This window comes from Megascapheus bottae, chromosome 26 (genome assembly GCF_031878675.1).
Source record: "Megascapheus bottae isolate mThoBot1 chromosome 26, mThoBot2.hap1, whole genome shotgun sequence".
Lineage (NCBI taxonomy): Eukaryota > Metazoa > Chordata > Mammalia > Rodentia > Geomyidae > Megascapheus > Megascapheus bottae.
Window position 1 is genome coordinate 9,880,348 of NC_143534.1, and position 14,495 is coordinate 9,894,842.

The 14,495-nt window shown below is 43.6% G+C and overlaps 1 protein-coding gene across 1 annotated transcript; it reads right to left on the reverse strand.

Annotated features, from left to right (window-relative positions):
- Positions 1 to 757: 757 nt before the first annotated feature.
- Nudt5 (nudix hydrolase 5) lies at positions 758 to 14,360 on the reverse strand. Its single transcript, XM_090318913.1, has 10 exons — positions 14,181 to 14,360; positions 10,739 to 10,824; positions 9,252 to 9,319; positions 6,639 to 6,688; positions 5,734 to 5,841; positions 4,672 to 4,767; positions 3,832 to 3,933; positions 1,623 to 1,631; positions 1,429 to 1,482; positions 758 to 1,004 (listed from the first exon to the last, which is right to left on the reverse strand). The coding sequence occupies exons 2-10, from the start codon at positions 10,799 to 10,801 to the stop codon at positions 895 to 897; spliced, it is 660 nt and encodes a 219-aa protein (XP_090175039.1). The 5' UTR covers positions 10,802 to 10,824; positions 14,181 to 14,360; the 3' UTR covers positions 758 to 894.
- Positions 14,361 to 14,495: the final 135 nt, after the last annotated feature.

A 14,495-nucleotide genomic window follows, 5' to 3' on the forward strand; every position in this document is an offset into this window, starting at 1 on the left:
AATGCTTTCAACACACCACGCCCCAATTCTTTTTTTTAAGTCCCTAAAGCAAAGATCTAATTCTCAAGCAATGTCTGTAGTTCTTTGGGGGTGAACAATGAGTAACTCATGCTAGGAATTTGTCTGTTGTTGTACTTGTAGCAGCAACATGAGTGTAAACAGTAGACAATAAACTTTTATTTAATAAAACTGTTTCAGCTGTGTTAGAATAAACAAGTGTCCATATTAAGTATTTTCCAAAATTAATTGTGTGGGTTCATTGTACGTACATAGAGCCCATGCTCCGAGGACTATTGGAAGAGATCAAATATTTCTTAATTATTGAGGGACAGGTCAATTTAATGGTGTTCATTCATGTTGCTAATATTTGGAGGAGGACAAGGGAACAGTGGTCTCAGGAGTATCCTAGTCTCCATTTGAAAATGTAATTTCTTTGTAAATATGAATTTTAAAAAATGAGGTTTGCAAAAACCTAGTAAATGCAACCTTTTATCTTAAAACAGGAATGCAGTGGCATTGTTTTTTAGGGAGTGAAGGCAGGGAAAATTGCCCCAACTTGAAACTCAGTTCTGTTTTCCTATAGAAATGCCCTCATCTCCTGGACTAGGTGTGAAAAGTAGCAGTTGAAGTTAAAAAAAAAAAGAAAACAACGGGAGTGAAGATACCTGCACTGGTGTTCGCGTCTGTTAACGTTAGCTAGAGTTCAGCCAACTGAAGTGAGGGCACAGCCTACCTGCAATGACAGTGCCGTAACACCTTGGAATTCTGATAACTTTTATTTTATGAAAAAGCTACTTTCAAACTTACAGAAAACTAAGTTGAATACAAAGTCTTTGAGAAGGCGGCCAGGTTGTCTCAATTACAAAACACATATGGCCAATGTCCTTGTGGGCCTCAGAATTTCAGGAAGGGCACTTCGAATGGCTTCGTGTTCGCGTGCTTCAGGGCCAGGGCATAGGAGTAGACCCTGGCATCCACTGTCAGATGTTCTTCAGCTACCAGAGCTAAGGAAACAAAGGCGATAGGTAATACACTCAGCAGTGGATAATACCAGTCAGTATTTACTGTGCCACTGTCACATTAAATCCAGTGAAATCCTTCATCATGAAGCTGAAGGCGCACTACCTGCACCCACTCACACCCAGGCACTGCTACAGGTGGGAGATATGAAATAATAGACAACAGAAAGACTTGACTATTCTGTGGGGAAAAAAACACATGACACTATTTTGATAATATTTTGTTCATATTTCAAATTTTCACCAGGAAAGGAGAGTGGCCAACTGCTAAAACTAGGATGTTACAACAGCTTCTAGGTATGTGGCATGAACAAGATATAGGAGACAAGGAATCGGAATTATTCACTGCCTCATTGTTGAGCAGGGAGAAGGGAAAATAAACTTTGGTGATAATCTTAGGAATGCTTACCATCAAGTCTATTCAGCAGGTCATTCTTTGGTAAAGAAATTACTTCCACAAATTCTAAACAAATAAAGTACAGGTGAAAACAAAGCTAGAGAACACAAATCTACCCCCCCACCCCACCCCAGGTCGTGCAGCAGTTACCACTGCACTACATCAAGTCACATGTGTGCTCTGCCTCCGGGAGCTGAGTAACATACCTCCATCCCCTGAAAAGAAACACAAGGAGGCTTTAGCAAGGGCCAGAGTAGCACTGGAAGACTTTCACACACTACATATCATAAAGGTTACATAGAATTTAATAGAACGTCAAGACTCAGCTATTGCTATCTTGGCAAAACCAACTCATGTTAGCACTTTTTTTTTTCTCTAAACATTTTTTTCAAATTGCACAGTGGGGTTTCAACTCGTCATGTCAGTTTGTGAGTACAATGCATCAGAGTCTTGCTTTTTTCCCCCAATATATCCTCTTTTTCCCTTCCATCAAAGCTAGGATGGCAGTCAGGAGCCACCAAATAACAGCCTGTTTTTCAACATTATGAAAATGGTGGAGTTTGAATCTTTCATTCATACCTAAACAGGTATTATGAGGAACTTCTAATATGTCTCATATCCCTCGAAAGGTAGCTGCTGTTTATGTCACCTTTCCATTATCTGTAGGCATTAAATTCTTTTAACAATTGGCAGACCGTTCTCCTCCCCCCTTCAATTGTCTTTTGTTGTCTTGGTGGTGTGTAGAGGAGCAGTGATTTCATTACTTCTTGAACACTGATACCTCTTCCCATGGTTTCCTCCCATTTTCCCTCCCCCATCCCTTCCCAATCTTCTCGATTTTCCCCTTCCTTTCCCTATTTCAAATAAATGTATATTACAATATACCAGGTACCAAAGTCAGATACAGTAAAAAGAAAATTTTAAGGTATATTCTCTACTACATACACCTGTGCACTCTGACAAATTTAGCATTTTAATCATCTTATTAGTGTGCTGGTAAATGAGGACTGACTCAGGCCTTCCACTCTGGTTTGGATCACTTGCATACTTGAAGATGGAGTCTCACAGATCTTCCTGCCGAGGCTAGCTTCCAACTGTGATCCTCCAGATCTGTCTCCTGACTAGCTAAAATTATAAGCATGAGCCACCAGTGCCTGGCTCATCTTAACCATTTTAAAAGTTGCAATTTAGTGTTTTACTATCATTGCCACTGTTAAGTTTTACATTTTCCTCATTCCAAACAGAAGTGTGAAATCCTGTGTCGGCTCCCCCCACTGCCTCTCACTACCTAACCTAGCACTTCACGTAAGCATAGGGACACATTTGCTCTGTTGTGTTATTTAGTATTTTCAAGGTTCATTCATGTTGTAACATGAATTGGCACGTTTCATTTTTTATGCCTGAATAATATACTCCCTTGTGGTTCATTGCTGATGACAGTCTTATACTGCTTCCACTCGGGCTGCTGCGGATAAGGCTGTCAACCTGGGATATGGTACCCAAGTCTGCTGTCACTCCTAGGAGTGATGCTGGATTACAGGCTAATTCTATAGCCAACATCCTGCGAAACTTCCAAACTATTGTCCACGACATATGTGCATTTGCACTTCAAAAAAATTAAAACTAGCTGCAAGAGGGTCAGTGAAACAGGAACGGGTAAAGAGGTAAGAAATGCAGGAATTCTCATCCACATGGTGCACACTCACCCCTTGTAAGGGCTGTGGCAGATGATATGGGCTCAATGAACTTATTTAGAAACACTTGAACATTCTCTAAAATACAAAACCCCAAAACAGTAACTGGTAACTGCTGCCACCTGACTATTGCCTTTACTTTTTTCTTTCCAGTCCTGGGGCTTGAACTCAGGGCCTAAGCACTGTCCTTGGGCTTTCCTCAAGGCTAGCACTCTACCACTGGAGCCAGAGCACCACTTCCAGCTTTTCTATGTATGTGGTACCAAGAAATCAAACCTGGGTCTTTGTGCATGCTAGGTAAGCACTCTACCATTAGGCCAAACTCTCAGCCCTTGCCTTTGCTCTTTTGAAATATACAAATAAGGGCAGAAATCAAGGTGATCAGGTATCTTCTCATCTATAGTTCATATTACTAAGTGGGAACAACATTATTCAAAAATGTGCAAATATGTAATTTATATCAAAACATAAAGGTCAACGACAGGCTAGCTAGCCAAGGGAACATGCTTATAATCTCAGCATTTGGGAGGATCAGGCAGAAGGACCAGGAGTTTGAGATCAGCCAGGGCTATATATAAGTAGAGAGTCAGTATGCTAAAAAACGCAGATCTTGTCTGCTTTAGACAAGAAGTCCTCTTGAAGACCAGGACTCCCAGTTAACAAATCAAACAAGACACTTCACGCAACTCAGTCACTTTAAATGGAGCCTACACACACTTACCTGGCTTTGGCTTAGGCCTTACATTTTCTGCATCATCTCCATTGATAGTTACGGTTACGATGTGTGTGGTACAGTTTGACAAACCTGGATCCATACATACAACTGTGGAGAAAGTGACAACTTGGGGTAAGAAATGGGTCAGATACTTCAGGCTCTTTGGTCATTTGCTTTACTTTTGCTTCACTGCTGAAGTCTCAGGAGAAAGATGAGACTTGGAATTTGGCTAACAGAAGGCCCTGTTTTCTGCCAGCACAGGAACGTGTGTGTCCTCATACTTGCTTCCTGTATTTTCCCAGAGTTCCTGAGTTAAACTTGTAAGTGTAAGGGAGAGGGCAGATGGTACTGAGCAGTTTTTGGGGTGGGCAGATTTGGGAGGAGTGGGCATGTGGGTGGGGGCAGTGCAGGAAGCAGGGTGTGGGGATTTTTTTTGGGGGGATGGTGGGGGGAAGTCCTGGGCTTGAGCAGTGTTCTTGGGTTTTCTCAAGGCTAGAGCTTTACCAGTTGAGCCACAGTACCACTTCTGGTTGTTTTTTTCTAGGTATGTGGTACTGAGGAATTGAACCCAGGTCTTTGTGCATACTAGGCAAGCACTCTACCACTAGGCCAAACTCCCTGATGGGTGTGGGGAATTCTGCAAGGCAGTTTGTTCCACAGCTGTCCAACTTGAGCAGAACCTGCTCCCATGGAGAAGGAGATTCATTACATGGCAACCAATGGAAACCTACATTTCTCGGCACCAGAGCAGCTGAAATAACAGCCATTCGAATCCCAGCACAACCCTCAAATAATCCTGAGCCCTGGAGGAGGTACTGCTTGGCTAATGGAGGGACGAGCACCAACCTGGAGAGCATTCTGCCACATCTCCTTTGTAGCCCGTCTCTTCCTCTAGCTCCCGTAGAGCAGCTGCTTCAGGGCTTTCATTGTCGTCGATGAGACCTGCAGGGTGGGGGTGGGGGTACAGGGTGATGGGTCCCACTGACCAGATTCCCAACAATCTTACACCACATGGGTCTTGACTCTCGGGACATGGCAGCCATGATTTTGTGAGGGGCAACTTGGGGTTATAGTCAGCTAAGAGAACTTAGCCCAGGAAGCTTATCCCTTTTTAACTCGCTGTGTGAACAAGGTGACAGCTGCTTGTCTCATTCCCTCTTTGGTATTTACACCTAGGGTGGGAGGCACGACGTGTCAGAGGAAGGGAGCACCACACAGACTATTCCCCTTAATGGAAACAACCAGGGAAGGAGCTACTCAGCTCCTTCCAACGGTATCATTTCCTTAGTAAAATGGTATGTGAGAGGAAGAAAAATCAAAACTGTTAAGGCTTCATTTGTAGTGATCCCTCCCGCTTCATCCCTGTGCTGGGATGGAACCCAGGGTCCAAGTGTGAGCTAAGAACCCCCTCTCCAAATGGGCTGGGCTTTCAAAATCATGCCATTTAACTTCTTCAGAGGGGTTCAAGCCAATAAAGTCGTACAATAGCACAGTGTGTTAAATTCTCACCACTGTATAACAGACAACATCCTAGCTGAGATGCGAAGCTGCGTATGCACAGTAGCAGGTTAGGGTCCTTTGTTCTTTTTTGTTTAATTGTAATGTATGGAGGGGTTACAGTTACATTCGCCAGAGAGTAGGTGCATGACTTCTCACACATTGATACCCCTTCTCGGTTAGGGTCTTTTCTAGTGAGAGCTTTAGGAGTTAGAGACGTCCATGCAATATGGCAGGCCGCTTTCATAGAAAGTGGGCTGAGCAGACACATGAAGGAGCAGCAGGTGCTGGAAGGGAGAGGGGCTGGCGGAAAGGCAGCCACTGCCACTGTGCTTTGTGTACAGGCCCGGAGGGCAGCAGCCCCCCCACTGGTGGGCCCATGGACGCCAAGGACAGCATGCTGTTACTGACCTGCGGGGAACTCGATGCAGTAGCCGCCGACTGGTGGCCGGAACTGTTTGACCAGGACAATGCACTCGTAATGAAGGGTTCGCTGCAGCACCGGGATGATGGCTACGCCTGTGACAGGAAATGGAATCGGGGATATCCCTTCGTCAGCCACTCCAGCCATTTGTTTGGACACTCCAACAAATCCCCAGATGTCCAAAACCTTCTAAGTTAATCTATAGTACAGAGACTCCTATCTCCAATTTATCACCAGAAGTGGAGCTGTGGCTCAAAATGGTAGAGTAATGGTAGAGGAAAAAGAAGCTCAGAGATAGCACATAGGCCTTGAGTTCAAGCCCCATGTCCACCAACAACAAAAAGATAGGAAGGAAGGAAAGAAGAAAGAAGGAAGGACAGACTATATCTTCCTCTAAAAAAATAAAGTTCCAAGCTTAGAAAGAGCTGAAAGTTCCTTGGAGAGATAGCTTGATGTAGTCACACAATGCTGGGGCTTACCAGCAGCAAATTGGGGTTCCTGAAATAGGGGGCAGGGACTGGAAAAAATAGAAGAGAGATAAACACATGGGGTCCGGGAGGTCTCCAGCCCAGGTAAAGACTGCAGCCCCGTTTATTCTCAACTCAAGGCTTATATCCCTTCTTGAAACCAGGGAACTTCCATGTGTTACATTCATATGGTAAATCTCAGGTCATTTAAACAGAATAAGGCCAGAAAACAATAAGACAATAAAGCAATTGTCTGATGCAAATCAAGGTACAGTTTGATTCCACTCTGGCTCCCAACAACACAGCACTGCAAAACCAATGCCCGTGAGAGATCCTAAGAAAAGCACTCTGTTCTGAGGTTTTTGGTTACATTCAACACCTGCCTATAATTGCTTCCTTCATAAAGACAGCTGTAATAGCCATACCATCAGCTGTCTGTCTCTTCCTTGTTGTCCGTTTCACTGTTTCCCAAGTTCTGTGCAGGCAAAGGAAGAAAAAAAAAATTATTAGTGCTAATGATAAAGACTGTTCTGAGGTTTTCTGCATACAATCAGAACACCAAAAAATGCAATGCATGCTAAGTATTAATGGCACTGGTCAAGGATCCCAACAGTAAAGATCTGCAGCGAACAAGCCAACTAGCTTCCTTATAGCTTCTGTAATCACCACATAAAATGACTGCCTCTCTATTGCTAATCCTGTGGATGCCAATCAGGCAGGAAGCAGGATTTCTGCTTTTCATACTTGAGTCATCTGTTGATGGGTAAGCAGCACGCTGCTGACCGCAGTGGCAAAACCAGCAAGCAGTGAGACAAAGAAAGCCTGAGAAACCCCAGCCCACCTCTGATAGCAAACAGTACATGCACAAAGGAGACCCATTTTTACACGGCTCCAAACCACATAATGGACAAAGTAGAAACTTCCCATCAATTGACCTAGGAATTAATAAATTTAAAAGTGTAGGTCTTAGGGGAAATGGTCAACAGAGGAAAAAGTGAGGTGGGTAATAAATTAATGGCTTTATTTGTTACCAGTTTGTGACTGCATAACCTATTTCAGCTTTGGTAATATCTCTGCTACTCTACATCCTCTTAAGAGCTCCATAGACAGGTCAGTGCTGGGAATACCATACTATTTAAAGGAGAAAATGTAGCAGGAATAACCCTGTGTCCTTGCATCCTCACATGGGAAGAAAAAAAAATGCTAAAAGCTGGGAGTAGAGAAGCACAGTGTTAGAACACCTTCTAAAGGAAGGTATGCACTGGGTGGATCTGGAGATTGGGGCAAGGAGGGGTCAACATCTGTATGCCAACATCTGCATCCCAAAAGTAAAAGTGATAAGATGCACCACTTTTACCACATCCCTATGTAAAATTTTCAGCTATTTAATGTTTAAAAATAACAGCAACAAAACCCCCTTTGGCACTGTACCGATTTTAACAGAGCAAATGCTGAAATAGACTCATGGAAATTGGACTACTAGGATAACTAATAATGGCTCAACCGTCCTGTTAGTAACAAAAAGCCAACCAGCAAGCAGTTTCTGGTAAGTAAATAATACAGGCTGCAAGAGACAAAACACCTTTTGACATAGCTCTCTCTGCTCCCTCTTAAGTCCTAAAGACTGAAGAAGACAGTGCCAGGAAAAGCACTGATGGTCCCAAATATGCTAGGGATAAGGAAACAGAAAGAGGAGCAAGTTACAATGGTTAAGAAGAACGTATGCAGAGTGGGTGGGATGCTATGAGCAGTGAAAGAGGAACACACTGAAGAAGCACTAGAATGAGAGCTCCAACAGCCTTAGAGGTACTCTGACAGATGCATATTTGATCTGAAGCAACAAGTCTTAGTCGCAGCTAAATCCAAGATGACAACCTCGTGGAGACAGTCTGTAAAGCTTGGGAATGACTACAAGGTTTTGAAAATGTCTTCTAGTTTTATAGAGTCTGGTTAAGTAGCAAATATAGAGGTTCCTTTTCAGAGCTTAGCATTATGATATAATGCATTAATTGTATATAAAGTCTTGTCAGAGGCAAAGAAGACGACATGGAAGAAGGGAGATGGTCCTACAAACATGATAGTTTGGTAGGCTTTCGAGGCCACTACAAATTGCTAAGACTTTCTGGAACAAGACCTAGATATGAGTATTCTAAAAAAGAATGCAAACGACTCCGATGCATATCCTCAATAAACACTGGAAAAGAAGGCTAGACTAATTAGGCTAATTAGGATTATAGGCTGTATTTTGTCATAAGCTCAATTCTATTGGAAAGTAAAAGGCAAATTCATTATTATGTTAGGTTCAATATCTGTATATATCTTTACAAATTTAAACATTGGGTCTTAACACATCTGTATTGAGTTTGGACCCTATTCCTCTGTGTAATTCATATTTAGTGCTACACATCAAAATTACCTGACCTATTACAATCATCTAACCTATAACAGACTGGACATTTTAAATTACTTTCCCAGTGTTGACAGCTCATATAACACTCAGCCTCCTTTCTTTTGTGTAGTAAGTTAATAGTGTTATCAGTATTGTAATACGTCTTATTAAGGGTCTTATTAAGGTTTCTCCTAACTTAGCAAATGGAGCTTTTTCATTTTTCATGTTTTATTTTCTCTTTTAGAAATTAAAGAAGCAACATATACCATTGACGACTCTGTTCCCTGTCAGCTTAAGTTATGCTTTACTTAAATGTTTTAGTCAACTAACAGGAGTCGTATAAAATAGATTCCTGTAATCCTAGCCACTTGGGAGGTTGAGATCTGCGGTCCATCCCTGGGTTTGATTCCTAACACTGAGAAATGAATAAATGAACAGATTATTGGTTAATTATTAACAACAAATTAATCATCCAATTTTATTCAGATGATCAATAATCCAAACATTCTAACAATCATACAACAGCTATCTCAGATTCTTTATCTAAAAACCAGTTCACAATGAAACATCGAAGTTTATAATGTTAATCAGTCTACTCAACCCCAAGAATATAAATACTGATCATTCTACAAAAGAACATAAAGCTCACCTAGTTTTACCAGTAGGATCCATGTAAGTTGTTTTTTCAAGCTTGACCCATTTTCCTTCTGAAATCAACTAAAAGAAGATCAACTAGTAAGTTGGGAAACTTTCAAGTTTTTTTTTTTAAATCAAAAAAGGGTATGCTTTTCTTTTTTGAACCATTCATCCCCAATAATTTATGAGCAAACTCTCACTTTTAAGTATTCCAAGCTGCCTTCTATAGGGTAGCCCTATTTCCTTTCCCAGTTTCTAAGGGATAACTGAGGGGTGAAAGGAAGTGACAGTGCAATGACTTGAGGAGTGATGTGGGTGGAGCTCAGGGTGGATGGTGCTGAGCTTGCATAAAAGGCCCTGGGTTCAAACCCAGCTCCGATAAATAACAAGGCACAGGTTGGAGAGAGGGGGCACCTGGAAGGGAGCAACAGAGAGAACTCCTGCAAGTGCCATGGGAGCTGGCTTTTTCAATGTGCTGAGTGTAGGTGCTCAGGGGCTCCCTCCCCTCGGTGATTATGCAGAAAGACTGACTGTGGGCAAGCTAGGTCACAGAGTAGATTTCCTAGCTTCACATGTGGGCTCCCCACCCAGTCCTAGGTACCCCAGGACAATTCTGCCTAGGTGGCAAGGAGTTGCAGCCCAAGGACTAACTTACCTACAGCACTACACTGATCTGAGAGGAAAGTTTCTCTGAGAACTTAAAGCAGTGGCCTTTTCCTTACTATCCTATCTTTCGCTTCTTGCCAGCAGCAACCTAATATTTATCAGCAGATCTGTTCACAGACAACACAGAGAGATTTTAAAATAGAAAAGATTTCCAGGTAAGGGTCAAGGCCAGAGTCCCCAGATGAAAGATTTACAGTTTTTACATTGCAACGGGTCAGGACCCTAAAATACTCTAAAAGCTAAATTTAGTAAGATGGGAGACAGACATTAGTTCTACAACTCAGTAAAAAATTTGCTATCATTAACTTAAAAAAATTTTTTTTGGGGGCGGGACAGTCCTGGGCTTGAATTCAGGGCCTGAACACTGTAAGTGGGCATTCTCAAGGCTAACGCTCTATCACTTGAGCCTCAGCACCGCTTCCAGAGAACCAAGTTGCATGCTAGGCAACCACTCTACCACTCGGCCATGCAGCCAGCCCCTCTTAATAACGTCTTTAACATCTATGTTGGGAACACCTACAAACAGCTAAGATTTGTGGGAAGTAAATGGTAAACACCAAAGTCCTAAAACTCTTATCTCGTTTGGTTTTCTATCTTGGAAAAAGTTAAGGAAGAACTATGACTATTTCTATGAAGACGAGTTTCACTAATAAATATAACTAAGAGCTACTGCTCTCATAACAAGGACAAAATGTGCTTGAGCCCCAAAAGTGGGGTTATAAAAAATATTTGAGAACTGATTTTGGGAATGAAAAACAATCATCTGAAATTACATATCTTTAAAGGATTCTTTTCTAGGTGGGGAGGGGGAAAGGACAGTGCATCGTTCTGTACCTCCTCTGAAAGAATGTACTGTTTGGTGTTCTGAGGAGACTCTGCCGATTCTTGGTTGTCCATTGTTAACCCGGCCAGTCTTCAGCCTGGAGTGACAAGTTCACTTGTAAGAGAATGGCAGCTGTTTAAGTCAAAAGTTTTCCTACACTCGTTTTTTTTTGGGGGGGGTGAGGGGGATGAGTGGGGCTTGAACTCAGGGCCTGACATCATCCCTGTGCTTCTGTGCTCAAAGCTCATGCTTTACCACTTTGAGCCATAGCTCTACCACCAGCTTTCTGGCTGTTCATCGGAGATGAGCATCTCATGGACTTTCCTGCTGGGTTTGAAACTTGATCCTCAGATCTCAGCCTCCTGAGTTCACTAGGATTAGACTATTAGTGTCTGGCTATACATTGACTAAATGAACATAAATGAGCTGTGCAAGGAGGTTTCTTTCTGACATGCCCATATTCACATACAATGTCTTCACCACTTAACCCCTTTTTCATTTTCCTCATCCTCTTTCCTCTCCTTCCCAAGCAAATCTCCACAAGCTTCATCATTCCATCACATGGTGCATGACGCATTTTGATTCTATTTCAACTTCTTCACTCTTTCTATTTCCACTAGTTGTTTCACTCTGGTCAGAGCCTAGCTTCCCTTCCTTACAGAACAGCAAGTATAAGCCTAGCACTAGTGGCTCATGCCTATAATTCTTGCTACTCAGGAGCGTGAGATCTGAGAACTGCAGTTCAAAGCCAATCTGGGCAGGAAAATTTTGAAACACACCTCCAACTAACTACATAAAAACCAGAAGTGGAGCTGTGGTACAAAATGATAGAAAGCTGGCTTTAAGCAAAAAAAAATCTCAGGGAGAGCACCCAGGCCTCGAGTTCAAGCTCCATACCCTCCACCTCCTCAACCCCCCCCCCCAAAAAAAAAATCAGTAGAATAAACACCAGCAAGCATGTTGGAGGGCAAAAGCCTGACACAGAGATCACACAGCACCAGATGTGTGTGCGTCTGGAGGTCCTAGGATTTAAACTCAGGGTGAACACTGTTCCTGAGCTTTTCTGTATAAGGCTATCCCTTTTTTCTCCCCAGTACTGGGCTTGAGCTCAGGGCCTGGGCACTGTCCTTGGGCTTTCCTCAAGGCTAGAATTCTACCCTGAGCCACCACACCACTTCTGGCTTTTTCTATGTATATGGTACCAAGGAACTGAACTTGGGTCTTTGTCATGCTAGGCAGGCACTCTACCACTAGGCCAGACTCCCGGCCCCATAGCATCTTCCTTTTGAGCTACAATTCCACTTCTGGCTTTTTTTGGCAATTAACTGGAGATAAGAGTTTTTTTTTTTTCTTCTTCCTGCCAGTCCTGGGGCTCTCTCAAGGCTAGAGCTCTACCACTTGAGCCACAGCACCACTTTCAGCTTTTTCTACGTATGTGGCACCAAGGAACTCAACCCGGGTCTTCATGCATGGCAGGCAAGCACTTTACCACTAGGTCAAAATCCTGGCCCCTGGTGATAAGAGTTTTACAAACTTTCCTACCTACACTGGCTTTGAACCACAATCCTTACATCTCAGCCTCCTGAACAAGGTAGAATTACAGGAATGAGCTGCCAATGCCTGGCTAGTATCAGGAAGCTTTGGAGCAAGACAAATCACTTCATTTGGGGACAGAGAGGAAAATGATTAAAGGTAGTTTAATAGTGAGGCATAATAGGAACAAAGCAAACAGGGAAACAGCCTCATTATGAGTCACAGAAATAAAGGACACACTATCTGAAGCAAGGTTGAGAAACAAGGAATGTGTGCAAAGTTCTTTGGTTCTCAACTTTACTACCACACACATAATGACAATGTTGCTCAAGATTAGCAAATACATTTCTAAGGACATTTGCTTCCCTTCCAATACACAGGCAAACAAAATACAGCATCTTTTTTTGGGGGGGGGCTGGTCATGAGGCTTGAACTCAGGGCTCAAGCACCGTTCCTGACCATTTTTTTGCTCAAGGCTAGCACTCTACCACTTTAGATCCACAGCCCTACTTCCCAAAATACACAAGCTAGTTTTGGGTTTAGGCAGTAAGAACAACCTTCCACTTAAGGAGAGGAATTCTCACAAACCTGGGGATTACAATATTAGGAAGAGTTTGATGAGAGATGTGAGAGTTAATATTCAGGAAGTTCAAGAGGCAGGGTGAACTTAGACCTCATTATTCAATTATTATATTTTGTTAGATGGGATGACTGCCTGTTGTCCTAGCTTACCTGGGAGGCTGAGACAGGAAGAATACGAGACTTTAAATTTGAGACCATCTCAAAAAAAAGGAAAAAACAAAACAGTGGTGGGTGCTGGAGGTTCACACGTTTAATCCTAGCTACCCAGGTGGCTGAGATTTTAGAATTTCAGTTCAAAACAGCTGAGGCAGGAAAATCTGTGAGGCTCTTACTGCCAATTAACTACGAAAAAAGCCAGAAACGGAGCTGTGACTCAAGTGCCCTTAAACAAAACTCGGGGACAGCACAGGCTTTGAGTTCAAGTCTCGGGAATAGCAAAAAGGAAAAAGAAAAAGTAAATAGAATACATGGCAATATGACTTCTCCCTTCCCACCTAGAACACAGTGGACAGATTAATTCTGGATTCCTGAAGTACCTATAAATGAATGATGGCAGAACTCCCCCCAATTCACATACAAGTGCAACATTGTAACATATGTTTACGATTTGACAATGTATCTTCTTAAAGCAATGCTCTTAACTAACCACTTAGATTGTAACTTTTTCTAGAGGAGTTGCTAACTCAAAATACTCGATGGGTTCTGTTGATAATTCCCGACCTAACTCCTCTATAAGGAAGCCTGAAGCCGATAGGGTTCTAATCGTGCAGTGCTTAGGCGGGCCAGTAATAAACGTGCCCAAGGATCGAAAGACGCATCACTAGGTTTCAAAGGTTATAAAAGCAGGTTTCGCCTTCTTTTAACAGAAACAAAACTGAACTTTGTCTGGTGGAAAGGGAAGTAGGGAGGAAACGGTAGATGACATTTTCACGTCGAATTCTCCCAGTTTAAAAGATTCTATCACCCAAAAAGGGACGCTGGGAAACCCAGCTGCGTTTTTCCACGCTAACTTTTGAGAGCTGGACGAAATAAATAAAAGCTGACCTTCTGGACAGACGGCTCGACAGACTGACATTCTCCTTTCTCACCTCAGCCCTCCCTAACCTCCCAAATCAAATCCGCCCAGTCCTCCTCCTACACCCAGGCGGGCGGGATTTCCTCCCGGTTTCGAATAAATGAACAGGGGCCATTCTCCTCCAATGCAGATGCGACCCGTCGGTGTGCTGCGGCCCCCGCCGCCCCCCTGCAGCCCAGGCCCACCGCGCCCACCCCGTCCGGGACCCGGACACGGACCGCGCAGCGTCCCCTCGCTGGCCACTGGCTGGTGGTGCTCAGTTACCCGCTTCCAGGTGTGCAGTGGGGAGGGGAAGAGGAGCGAAAGGGACCGAGATGAGCCTGAATCGGCCGTCGGAGCGGACGCCGCTGGCCCCGGCTGCAAAGACGCCCGCGCCGCCCGCGGGACCCGGAGGGTGTACGCGCGCCCGCCCGCCGGCCCGCGCGCCTCCCGGCACCCGTAGGAACTCCGCCGCTGACCACGCGTTCACAAAATTACCTTCCGGGTCGAGGTGCGTCGCTAGGGCAAAAGCGGAGCCGCAAACTTTCGAAAGATTCTGTCTCCGTTACCGCAGTCGCTCTTTTTTTTCGGGACCCAAT

What these genes read in the sequence shown, in the direction of transcription:
- Nudt5 (XM_090318913.1), bottom strand. Translation starts at nt 10,801, where the DNA reads ATGGACAACCAAGAATCGGCAGAGTCTCCTCAGAACACCAAACAGTAC. An exon ending in AGTACATTCTTTCAGAGGAG is followed by an intron (nt 9,320 to 10,738) that starts GTACAGAACGAT and finishes ATCTTCTTTTAG; the next exon opens with TTGATTTCAGAAGGAAAATG. An exon ending in CTGCATCGAGTTCCCCGCAG is followed by an intron (nt 4,768 to 5,733) that starts GTCAGTAACAGC and finishes CCCACCCTGCAG; the next exon opens with GTCTCATCGACGACAATGAA.